Source organism: Trachymyrmex septentrionalis, unplaced genomic scaffold, assembly GCF_001594115.1.
Source record: "Trachymyrmex septentrionalis isolate Tsep2-gDNA-1 unplaced genomic scaffold, Tsep1.0 scaffold22, whole genome shotgun sequence".
NCBI lineage: Eukaryota > Metazoa > Arthropoda > Insecta > Hymenoptera > Formicidae > Trachymyrmex > Trachymyrmex septentrionalis.
The window spans coordinates 3,057,391-3,070,416 of NW_017305375.1; the positions used below are offsets into that span (position 1 = coordinate 3,057,391).

The 13,026-nt window shown below is 30.5% G+C and overlaps 1 protein-coding gene across 5 annotated transcripts; it reads left to right on the top strand.

Annotated features, from left to right (window-relative positions):
- The first annotated feature begins 1,737 nt into the window (after positions 1-1,737).
- LOC108748359 (zinc finger protein 175-like) lies at positions 1,738-11,797 on the top strand. Of its 5 annotated transcripts, none has more exons than XM_018486472.1 (5): positions 1,738-1,942; positions 3,105-3,236; positions 4,310-5,046; positions 5,273-5,468; positions 11,724-11,797. In XM_018486472.1, the coding sequence occupies exons 1-5, from the start codon at positions 1,895-1,897 to the stop codon at positions 11,748-11,750; spliced, it is 1,140 nt and encodes a 379-aa protein (XP_018341974.1). In that variant the 5' UTR covers positions 1,738-1,894; the 3' UTR covers positions 11,751-11,797. The 5 variants fall into 5 exon arrangements, with proteins under 5 accessions (XP_018341974.1, XP_018341972.1, XP_018341971.1 ...); XM_018486470.1 differs by lacking the exon at positions 11,724-11,797 and adding an exon at positions 2,057-2,188 and having other exon boundaries at positions 5,273-5,682; XM_018486469.1 differs by lacking the exon at positions 11,724-11,797 and having other exon boundaries at positions 1,738-2,188; positions 5,273-5,682.
- Positions 11,798-13,026: the final 1,229 nt, after the last annotated feature.

Here is a 13,026-nt window from a genome sequence, read left to right on the forward strand (position 1 = left end):
TCGAAACTGCTCCGTATAAAATAATCATCTCGGTGACCAGCTCCGATCTCATTGAAATTTAACGCGAAACGAGGTTCAAGGGACCCCGTAGCTTTTGAAGAACGACCGGCGTACGCGGCTACGGGTTTCACGCACGACTAACTTGGACTAACTGCAACTAACGGAAACGACTCCCGGTCGGTTAACTATCTACGTTTATCTGCCTACCGTTTGCCGTCTGGTAAATAGATCATGCCGGTATTGCTATTATGGCTCCTGCACACAGAACGCGGTAACTGGCGGCAATGCTTGAAGTTGGTGCGATAGCCAATCAACGTCTTGCTTGGTCGGAAGTAATAGATATATAATTTTCACCGCGCGACAAAAATTGAACTCAATCCAACTTTTGTCGCGCGGAAGTAATATTACATAATTTCTAGAAGTTTTGCATGGTAAGGCCGATTTATGCCCATTTCCACCAATGTAGATTAACTTTAATTTCGGTTCAACTTACTCTTTGTCTTTTTCTAATCTTTAGAATTACAAAAAGATAAAAAGTAAGTTGAACGGAGATTAAAATTAATCTACGTTGGTGAAAATAGGCATTAAGAACATAGAATTATTGGTTAGTGCGATAACTTCTGCCGTGCGGCAGATGTTGCCGCGTTCTGTGTGTGGGAACTATAATGGCTTCTGCACACTGGACGCGAAAACGCTTGCCGAGCGGCAATTGTAATGTGGTAGCCAATAAGCCTTCAGCTCCTAATGTTCATTGGTTACCGCATCTCATTTTGCCGCGCGGCAAGCGTTTCCGCATCCAGTGTGCAGGAATTATAAGGATGCTGTTCCATAAGCAGAAATTTACAGCGAAAAGGCCTTTTCATGCGCAGCAAAAATGTCACGTGATGCAAATTTTTTAATTGCTTCCGCTATATTTGCTGCATATAAAAAGGAATACCGACAATAGCGTATGTATTAAAGTTTAACCTCAAATATGTGTCTTTTATTTGCTCAGCTCAAAAATTAATATGGAAAACCCTAAAAGATAAAAACTTGTGATAATATGGCAACTATTATATTATATATTAGTGCAGTTACAATTTGGACAACTATCAATTTCAAGTAATTATTTAGAATTTAGAATATCCCCATCACTTCACATCTTAATAAAAATGTACTTATCGTATGTACTCATTGTAAATGTACTCAATTTTCACATTTTTTTGCAAATATTGTAGATTTTCTCAGCTTCAAATTTTTTGCTGCTCATTGTTCGTTCGGTTGAACTTCAATAAGATGCGGCAAAATGTATTTTGCGTCATCTCATGTAAAATTTTTAACCAATAGCAACGAATTGCTACCGCAGCGTGCTGTGTATGAAAAGTTAGCTGGATGGAACAGCGTGACCAATGACAACTCTGCAGTCATTACTCTGTTTTCTTTTCTGCGATTGCGATTGGTCTCGCTGTAAATTTCCGCTCATGAGACAGCACCCTAACGAGCGTGTTGAGTAAGTAGAAGTTAGGATATGAGCGTCAGATGAAAATCCAGTTTAAGGATGCTTTTTCATGCTGACACTTGACGCTCATTTTCAGCGTCAAAATAGATCACATGATCAAAATTGATGCTTCGTATTCGTCGATTTTGATCACGTGACCTGTTTTGACTCTCGAATCGAGCGTCGAGCGTCAGCATGAAAATGCAGCCTAAAAGAAGCTCCGAGCTCCGAGTTGATAAAATCATTTTGGAACGCATTATTTGCGCACGCTTATTTGCTACGTTTTTGCGCGTTAATTACGTCGAGACTAGTCGAGACTCGAATTTCGTTTTAAGGTTATAAGCGTTATTTGTACATACATCAGTAGTCCGGTGATTATGAAATAATAGTGTCTTTTGATACTTCCATTGTATTATAATGATAACTTATATGGTCAATAGTTGTCTCTCCACTCAGAACACAAAGGTAGATTGCAAGCTGATCAGATTTTTTTCCTTTCCTGAAGAACAATTTGTGAGCTTTACCATAACAATCAACGCGTGGTGGTCGCTCAGTTTCTTAAGTCTTGTTGAATATTAGGAGGAAGAATAAATGGTTTCGCAACTGTGGTCGAGCATTCAGCAGCAAAGAACTTTTACATATTTGCAAGTTTTACTTTGAGAAAGTTTAATTCACCGCATCCAAAGATTTGAAATTGCTTCCCATTGTTTGGTAAGATAGAATAAACCTTGCCATGAGTATATACATCTCTGTGCGAAAGTATTGATAAGTATTATTATTTGCACATTTGCCAATTTGTAAAAAAAAAAAATCATATTTGTTTATAATTTTACTTATTTGCATTGCCAATTATTCTATATTAATTTTTCAATTAATGCTATAGTTAAAAATAAAAATATATCTACAAACATACATTGTGATTTTTTATTGAAGTGTACAACAAGTAGGGAATAAATGCCTTATTAAATGATCAAGCTGGATCTTAAGTACTTAAATAATTCGATGTGAAGTTATACTACATATGTCATTTGTTTATATTGTCAATTTTGTGCCAAATTGATTTTTCTTTTTTTGAAACACAAACCTGACTGAACTACAGTAATAACGTCTCTTCATCATTAAGATCTTATTATTTTAAAGTTATCTTTTTATTAAATCCATGATAAGTTTGCTGTTAACATCGCATGATATGTCCACCTTTAAACTGCCATTAAATTTGAAAATTTAATGGACATTATTGGACATATATGAATGTGAATTAACTATTTATTCAGATATTTTATTCACAGTTGACATAATGACAAACAAATAATATTATTAATTTTAAACAATTTAATGATCCAATTGCATGTATTGTATCAATCAATTCAATGTATTGTAATCAAAATTTGTATATATTTTTATTATATTATTAATATAATTGCTGAAGAGGATCCTAAGGATCTAAACATCTTGTTAATTGTGACAACATCCAGCATTGACTCTCAAAATCTTTTTATTTATATTTGATTTACTTTATTAGAACCTATAGAAATTCTGTTCATATCTTTTTATTCTTATGTATCTAATAAGGTTTTTACAAATTATTGTACATCATAATAAAACAAAAATATGTATCTCTTTATAGAATTTTCAAAAGAACAAGAGAAAGAATATATCGCATACAATGTCAGCGAAAGTATCAGCTAAACGGAGAAAGTTAGATGAACATTCGCATGTTTCAACGACACCACCGCAGAGTCCATCCATGCAGAATAATGTAAGATGTGTTTAAATAAAAAAACTCATTTTTTATTTGAAAAACTCTGGAAAAATATTGCATTTAACATTTTTAAAATTTTACAAAAAAAATCATTAAAAAATCATTTTTTAAGGGTAGTTTTTTAAAAATCAAATTCTTTATGATTTTTAATTAAGTAGAAGTTTTATTATTTTATAAAAATGTAATAAAAATAACATTTTGTTTATTTAAAAATTGAGACAGAGAAAAAGTTATATATGACGTACATGCAATGTTTTTCTAATATGAATGCACTATATAAAAATGTATATTCAAGCCTAAGGTCCTAATCTTTTTCTTTCTCGAAAAGAGAAAGATTAGGAGACTTTACAGTTGGAATATACTTCGTAATTTAGATATAATGTTTATCTGCTTATCTAACTTGGAGATGTTGTAGCAGCAACTGGATTGTTTTTATAGTCAATATATTTTATGTATTATTTTTCAGTCTTTTTGCACTTTTTCTATTTATCAAAATTAATTTTTTATTTTTTATTTTTATTTAAATGTTTAATCTGATAGACACGGACAAAATTATACTATTTATCCACTGGTCTAATTTATATTGTGCACTTTATACACATACTAACTAGTAACTTTCTATTAAATTATTTTAACTTCAGCAATGTATTTAAACAATGATGTATTAAATTGGTACTATATACATCATAATGATTAATTAAATACACATATCATGTATATGTTTTAACGTATCGCCGAAATTAAGATTATTCAATAGAAAGTTACTAATTAGTACCCATATCAAAAGTGCATGATGTAAACTAAGCGGCTATGTTTTCATACTTAGAAGCAACGTTCTTTGACTAATTGTTAACTTCTTCTATCCATAATTCTCTGTTTAATATATGGATTTTGATCATTACATTTTATTACATTGCATGTCACAAGGTACAAGCATGACTTTTCTATTAAAATATCTTTATAAAAATGATGATTCGAACGTTTTTCTGGGTAGTCCTTCATTTAATTAGTATATTTTTTAAATGTTATTATAATAAATGATTGATGTACATTCCTATGTTACATTGCAGATTGAAGATTTGTTTGGCAGAAGTAAAGCAGATACGTCAAAGAATTACGGATCTATGAATGGTTCTTCTATATTGACTTCTGTAATACAAAATTCTCAGGCGAATGCAAAGACATATCGTTTGATAATACAGATAGATAAAATACGAAGTAAACCAGCTCCGAAATGTAAAAAGATACTGCCTCTAGTAACATTTAATAATGACACGAAAGACACAGAGACAATAAAAAGCAAAACGAAAAAAGAACCAGTTAATAAAGAACCTTGTGTTAAGGGTACCTGCAAATTGAAAAAATGTATATATCAATCAAAAATAGCATTTCAATGCGAAGTATGTGATAAATATTTTTTTGAAATGAAACCGCTATCCAAAAGCTATCCTTGTGCTAAATGTTCTATGTCTTTTTCTGATCTGCAATCATTATGTATACACATCAACAAAATACATTTTACTTGTGATATCTGTCTGATCGAATGTAGCTCTCAAATGATGATTGACAAGCATTCAAAATTGCATATTAATACCAATTCGAGACATCCATACAAGTGTCACATGTGTCGTAAAGTATTTGATCAGAAAAATAATATTAAGCAGCATTACCTGCAAGAACATGGTAAAATAAATGTACAGAACACTGTTATTCAAGTTTCTTCTCCTATGACTACGATACTTCCTAAACAAACTGATTATTCATGTACAAACTGCAATATTAATTTCACAAGCGATCAAGCTTACAGGTAAACTTATATTTTTATAGAAAGAATAGCTATTCTTTAAGAGAATTTTACTGTAAATGTTATTGTATTATAATTATGCTTATACAGCGTAATTATAAGCATATATGCTTGTATAGTCGTTAATTTAAGAAGTAATATATTACATAAATAACAATTTTATTTCATAAAATATTAATATATTAAGTATTTTTTTATACATTTTCTTTTAATGCTACTAATATTATAGGAATCACACATGCTCTAATGGAAAGAAAGAAAGCATTACATGTAACATTAAAAGCGAGAAGATGATACCTGTACCAAGTCCTTTAACCGGAAGTCAAATAGGCATTCTTCAGGCGGTGAAGTTCAGTTGTCGAGTGTGCTCTAAAGAGTTTGACAATGTTAAGGAAGTTGATTTGCACACAAGGACTCACTTAGAGGTACCCGAAGAAGATCTTAAATGTAACATATGTAAGAAGCTCTTTAAGAACAACACGATATTCACTGAGCATTTAAAACAGCACTTGGAGCGCGCGCATGTCTGTCCAATTTGCTCAAAAGCCTTTATCAATAAAATTTCTTTGAACAATCATTTGAAGACACATACTAAAGTGGTGGAATAATACAGCTTCACATTTGACACACATTAAAAATAAACTTTATCATTGATATTTTTTGTAAACATTATTTAAGAGAGAGATCCTCACATGCAAAATAAAATGTTTAAAACACTATTATCAATTTGTGTAACTTGTGTGTTATACATCGAATTTTAGTAGTAGTATGTTATGGAAAAGTACACACTTAATGTTTGCTTTTTAAATATTAAATAAATTATGCTTTTATTGTAAATTAAATTCATAATTTATACCTGTGTGTTATTTTTTTCATGACAGAATTTTTATTATCATGCAACATTTGTTGAATTAACTTTTCAATTGTTGTAAAATTCTTTAATATGAATGCCTTCCTTACGAATCTAAATGTCTAAATCAATCATATTGAAGAATTTTACAATAGTTACAAAGCTGTTTTTTCTGCTAAACGTAGCTATTGCTAATTTTAAAATATCATTAACACATATAAGAAAATTTTCAGAAATTTTATTTTACATAGATTATATCATACATGCAGTAAGTAAATTTTCTTGGTAAAACTTACTTTATTTTTTCACATAATTATAAATTTAAAATATGATTTAATTATGCCATTGGAAAAAGGCTATAGAAAGTATTCATGTAAATATTAAATATATGTATCAGACGAATATTACATTTTTATTTACAATTTTTAAGTATATTAATATTTTTTAATGTGTGTATATTATATGTACATTTATATAGAATAAACTGGAGAACACACTTAGTGTATGTGTGTATTATCCTATTCAATAAATGAATGACTATACAGAGGATCAAAGAAATGAGAAATTTTTTTCTGCAATATTGACAGATTGTATTGGTTAAGATTCGGCAAACATTGTACAGTCTCGTTGATGCTATTTAGCTTTTTGATGCTATTAAACATGGAGCATTGAAGTAATAATATGCACTTTACATACAATTGTATTATAAAAGTAGTGACTGCACTCAAACTGCTCATAAAAAATTTTGCAGTCACTTCATTTTTACGATCCTGTCATTAGTTTATGCGATTCATCATTTTTTTATATCAAATGTCTTTTTTTTAATGCAAATTGCATGAGCTGATGACTGCTAACAGTGCTGACATGGAATTGTAACGACATAGATAAATGCCGCAAAGCTCCTTATGAGCAGTTTGGGCGCAATCACCATTTTTATAATACGATTTTACAAATGCATACTGTTAACTAGTTTTATGTTTTATGTTTTACTAAGAGTGCGTTTTATTTGGCGCTCGCAATTTCGTGAGTATTATTTGTCTTTGTTTAACATTTAGGCTGTGTTCTATTATCCATTGTAAATATTGAAAATCTATTGTTCTTTTACGTATAGATTTTCGATACTTGCATAACAAAAAATCTTAATAAACAACAAAGATGAAATAATTCCATGAGTGTTGCAAACGCTAAATGAAATGGTTTTTTTACAATAAGTCATTACCTAGATCTAGGTCCACAACCTTACTTTAGCTCAGATCTACAATAGATTTTTAAGCCTTAAGCTATAAGAAATGGACGAATCACAATCGATTATTCTTCTCGTATTCAGCTGTAATTGGTCAGTTTCTTAAGGTTTAAGCTTAAAACACCTATTGTAAATCTGGAGAGGCCGTAAGGGTCTTAGCAGAATAGTTAACTTATAACCTTAAGACACAATATCTCTCGTGACCTAAGTCTTTTCTCTTTAATAACACACAATAACTGCCTTGTAACTTAAATCTTAAAGATATATATAGGAAAAGTAGCATTGCAAAGTGTTAAAAAACGTTCATATGCGCTTTTAGCTCTTTGTTAATGCTTTGTAGATACTGTATATTACTTAAGAAGGTGACACTTAAGACTTAAAGCTTAGACTTATGGCTTAGACAATTGCAGAAAGAATACAGAACACAGTCTATGTACAAGCATTAATAAGACTGCACAATGGTGTCTCAGTATTATCTACATCGTGACCCGTATTGATGAACTTAATAAAGTGATTTGTAAATGGCACGTTACGTCCTATATTTTGATGTAATTGAAATTAATTGAATGAAGTTTCTAAGCTTTTATTTTAAATTAAATTTTTCCGTTTTTTATTCTCTGTATTACTGTACTTATGTATATACATATTATTATATGTCTGCATTTATAAATACATATTACTATATGTCTGCATTTATTAATGTTTTTTATATATAATTGTTAAAAATATCATATGAAGAATTTTTATTACTTGAAAGTTATTTTGCTGATTTTTCATATGTTATAACTATATTTTTTTACAGTTACTAATTGTTTAAAACTTTAAAGAATAATTCAATATTGTTTCTGGCTAAGTTTGTTAAGTTCCTTCTCTTCAATCATTTAATCAACTTTTCTTAATGAACAAAAGGAATGCAATTTTCTCAAATTTTTGAAATTATGTGTGAGAGAGAGAGAGAGAGAGAGAGAGAGAGAGAGAGAGAGAGAGACAGAGAAAGAATAATAAAAATAAATAATATAAAAGTAAAAAAATATGTCAAAATTTTAATTTGTAATATTATAAAAATACTCTTAATATAAATATAAAATTTTTAATATGTTTATAAAAATTGCTTTAAGATTTATAATATTATAAATCTTAAGTCTGGTGTGACGACCAAATTTCAAGGAAGTTACTGTTTTATCGATTAGCACACACGATTTACAACCTGTACATTATTTATGAACATCAACAGTCAACAACATATCAATACACACTAAACCAATACACATGCACAAATTAATAATGAATAAATCTAAGAATAAATTTAATAAAATTTCTACATGAGCCTTCACGGTTGTGAATGCGTAAAATATGTATTCAAAAGGCGATAAGATAATTCTTGCATGAATAATTGGAATGTACTTATAAAAGGAAATTAACTACAACAATTACAGTTAACTTTACGTGATAAGTATATTCTAATAGGCTGCGTTTAGCAGAACACAACAGTTATGCAACTTTATGATTGTTTGTTAAAATAGGACTAGTCTTTCAGATTTAAAAGTATAATTCAATCAGCGCGAAGAAAACTTCTAACAGTTGCAAAATAAACGTTCTGCTGAACGTAATCATTGTTTGTGCCATTGTGTTGTGTAAAAATTATCTTGTCACTTTGTGAATAATTTATATAATTTACGTATTAACCGTAGAGATTTTATGGCCGGTATTCATAATCGATTCTTGCATTTAAGACTGTTTTAAGTACAATCTTAAGATGTTACGAATCAATCGGAGGACCGTATTAGTATATTAAGATATTCTTGACAAATTAAGACAATCTTGAAATAAGAACGGACCAGTCTAGATATTTACTTGTATTGCATATGCACATATTTTCAAGTACCGTTATACTTGAATTTCTTGACTCGTTTTCTCTTTTTTTTAATATGAAAAGCGTAGTATTGTTCTTTTATTCTTACACGGAATCAAATATATTATTTTATCGGCTTTCAATAAGTCTAATTATAAGCTCAGAAATGGCAAGTATAGTAACGTCGTTACTTTTTATAATAATAATAATAATAATAATAATAATAATGACGATCCTAAAGCTGTCTACATTATCGACTAATTATAATTTTTGTATAACAATTATTTTTTTCCTCTTTTACAGATTCGAAAATCCAGTTATATTAAAGTATACATTAATACGTGTCTGTGAGGTGAAATTTATTTCGAGAACGAAAAAATTAAAAAATTGAAATCTTAAGAAAAATTTGTTGTCGCGCGCGTTCTCGGTATAAACTCCACTTCACAGATATGTATTAATACGTATACTTTAATCCCGGAAAAGAATTTTCGAATCTGTAAAAGAGGAAAAAAGTAAGTCCTATCAAAGCATATAACTAAGCAGTTTAGGAGAAATATTTTTGTTACACTTTGAATTTTAATTCCACAGATTTAATATTGTTCATTTAAATAATCTGAATCCCATTTCACGCTTATTTTCAATTTACAAGCTGTAAAAAACTTTTATAATAAGCAAATGTTAACCTCAAATGACAATTGTATGTGCCAGAAAAAGTTAATTAAAAAATTTTTTTCGATTTTTTCGTGAAATCATATTTTCCGGGTGATTTCTTTTTAGGTGTTCTTTAATTCTGTAAAAAAAAATTTTACAATCCAAGCAAATTTGGAGATTTCTCCTAAAATGTAATCACCCAGTGAGAAATGACAGTGAAATCTATGTCGAATCAACGTCGATTTAATAATTTCTACGTCGAATCGACATCGATTCCATTATCATTTCTCATTGAGTAGGCATCCTCGTCATCATTACGCGTTATTCACTGAAAAAAGTAATTTGTTATAAATATAAGGAGTTTTTTTAGTAACAAAGGACTTTTCTCTGGGGGGGGGGGGGGATTTTTTTATTATTACCGTCATAAAAAAATTCGCAACGTTATTACCAACTCGTTATTATAACGAAGTAACGATAAAAAGTAACAAGTAATGCGTATTTGCCAATCCTGCTTAAGCTTTAAATTTTAAGCTGTAAGAAATTGATCAATCATAATTGATTATTTTTCTTACATTTCGAGAAAATAATCATTTAATGTAATCGTGGGACAGTCTTCGAAATCATAAAATTCATATGAAATCTCTATATATAATCCGATAATTACATATGCAACCACGAGAAATTATTGTATAATATTAAATAAAATCGTATATTTTACCGAATGACTTCAAAGTAAAAAAGTTATTTGTAATCAGATGAAATCATATGAAATCATGTAATCTGTGGGACAATATTTCAACTGGTTAGCCTCGTTACGTTTAACCGTGTAATTCGTAATTTTTTTATAATTTAAGATTTTAAAGTTTAGACAATAGTTCAAGATTTCAGTACTCTCACAATATCGCAGCCACATGACACGCATTCGCTCACAAGTACGCCACCAAGATCTGATAATCGTAACAGAGTCGTGAAATGTGAATCATATAGCGTTTTCGACCCGAGCGGATTTGCTCTCATTTGAATTGGATAATGTTCTACTATTGTTTGACGTTACATATCTCATCAATAGGAGAGCATACAACGTTATTAATCCAACCTAGGTTGGTGCAAATCCGCTCGGGCCGAATACGCTAATAATAAATGCACAATACTTTGATCAATCTACAACTACGACTTACGTTCCATGATTCAGTTACGGTCGTCTTTGTTTGACGTTTGTACTTAGACTCTTATTGTAGAAAACCTATTATACATACAATTAAATGTAAAATTTTTATATAAAGTAATTGTCATAAGTCGATTCAAGAAGTCAATAATAAAACTGTCATTTTCTATTTTTTCTTTCATTTTTGATACGAAATCGTTCAGTTTCGTTATTGTTTACCTTTTAATTATTTATTAGAAGAAGATTTTTTAAATTTTCATTTTTTCTGTAAAAGGCAACAGCGCGTTGAAAATAATCGCATTCGAGTGGTAAAATAGGCGACATCGTTACATCGACTTAAGTCCTGAAAATAAATTAAGCCTTAAGAAATTGACCAATCATAGTCAAATATTCTTCTCATATTTGATTGTGATTTATCAATTTCTTAATTGGCTTAAAACCTGCTACACCTATTGTGACACTTAAGCATGCGTGCGGTGTACCATGTTGTATAAGAGAGACTTCGCGAAAATCATTCCATAAAATTTAATTCATGAGAATACGCAATCAGAGATTACACTGAGTGAGAAAAAACTATTTATTCAATTAATTAATTTAGTTCGTCTTTATTTCTTTCGATGAATATATTATATTTGACTTAAATATATACATTCTCCAACGAAAGAAATAAAGACAACTAAAATAATTTAATTAAGTAAACAGTTACATCAAATGGACCATCCTTTTTTAATATAAAAATTGAAGCCTTAGACATTTTAGACTATTTCTTTTTATTCTAATATAACATTCTTTCTTTTTCTTTGATAGAACGAATTCATTTTTTTCTAAAACAGTGAAAACTATTCAAAATATTTCAAAAGCGATTTCTAATTATTCGCATTAGCAATTGTGTGTTGAATTATTCGCCTATTTTTCGCAGGATCAAGTACGAGCGATAGAGGTTTAGGACTATAAACAGGACTAAAACGACCGCGAATAAAATGAACGAATGGATGAGCGAACGAATGGCGATAGTATCCTTTGAGATGCCGCGGATGCTCTCGTGAAACGTGCGCAGAATGAGCTTGATTTTTACAAACGAAAGGAAAGAAGTCCAGAAGTCATCGGCAGCGCGTAAGGGACACCTGGGAGAAGAGAAACCCGCCCCCAATGCCTGGGGCCCAAAAGGTGCCGACGACGGCAACCCGCTGCGGAACAATCGCGCCGACATTCACGGGTCGCCCACTGTCAACGGGGACCACTTCAAACGTAGCCGGCCTCAATGTGTTTATTTGGCCAACGTCAAATTTACTCGTGGAAAAGGGGAGCTCGAATCGATACGCGCCGCACCGCTACGGACATACACGGCGGCACTTCGCCGTCCTGTTTCTCTATCGCTCGAGAAGACAGTTTCGATCGTTTTGTATCGCGGAGAATTCGTTTCACGGGGCGTGGCTCGTGTAACCCCGTTGTAAGCTCTTGACTTTCGTGCTTAAGTTGAGCACGAACGTAATCCGATTGCTGTCAATCCGTGCGAAGAGAATAAGAATTGGAAGGTGGAACAAGTGCGAATTTTCATCTCTTGTATATTATCGTTTGATTTATAAATTGGATATGTACTCAATTTATTTTATTCCGTGAATATGAAACATTCTTCAATTTCATTCTTATTAATTATATTAATATAATAGGTTAGCTATATTAGTATTAGATTTCTAATTAGTTATATTAGATTTTATGTTTCAATTTACTCGATCTCGTATTAACTGGCAAATGAAAAATGTTAGAGAAGTTCGTACATCAACATGAATGAACATTCTGGATTGGCAAAAGAAATGGAACTAATGGCTTGTGAAATGAAAATAGCTTGTGACATGATTAGTAATAAATTAGTTTCTATAGAATTATATAGAATTTAGAGAATTTATATTTTTATTACTATTTTGTAACTATAAATAAAAATAAATAAATAGAAAATTACAAAGGATGTCATCATCAACGATAAATATTTTAAAATCTTAATCGATGAAGTTAGCCAATAGCCAACTTGTACGACTAAGGTAACTGGTTAAAACTTCTGTTTACCGACTATCAACTTATTGTTTCCCTTAATACTAAATGTTAATACTATGATTATTTTTAAATGGGAAGAGTTTAAAAATTACGAATGGCTAAAATTTCGTGCACTTAGGGGAGTATCAGACTACAGGTTGACGATTACAATTATTGACGGTTCTATTTCA

What these genes read in the sequence shown, in the direction of transcription:
- LOC108748359 (XM_018486467.1), top strand. Translation starts at nt 1,895, where the DNA reads ATGATAACTTATATGGTCAATAGTTGTCTCTCCACTCAGAACACAAAG. An exon ending in GTCCATCCATGCAGAATAAT is followed by an intron (nt 3,237 to 4,309) that starts GTAAGATGTGTT and finishes GTTACATTGCAG; the next exon opens with ATTGAAGATTTGTTTGGCAG. An exon ending in ACAAGCGATCAAGCTTACAG is followed by an intron (nt 5,047 to 5,272) that starts GTAAACTTATAT and finishes CTAATATTATAG; the next exon opens with GAATCACACATGCTCTAATG.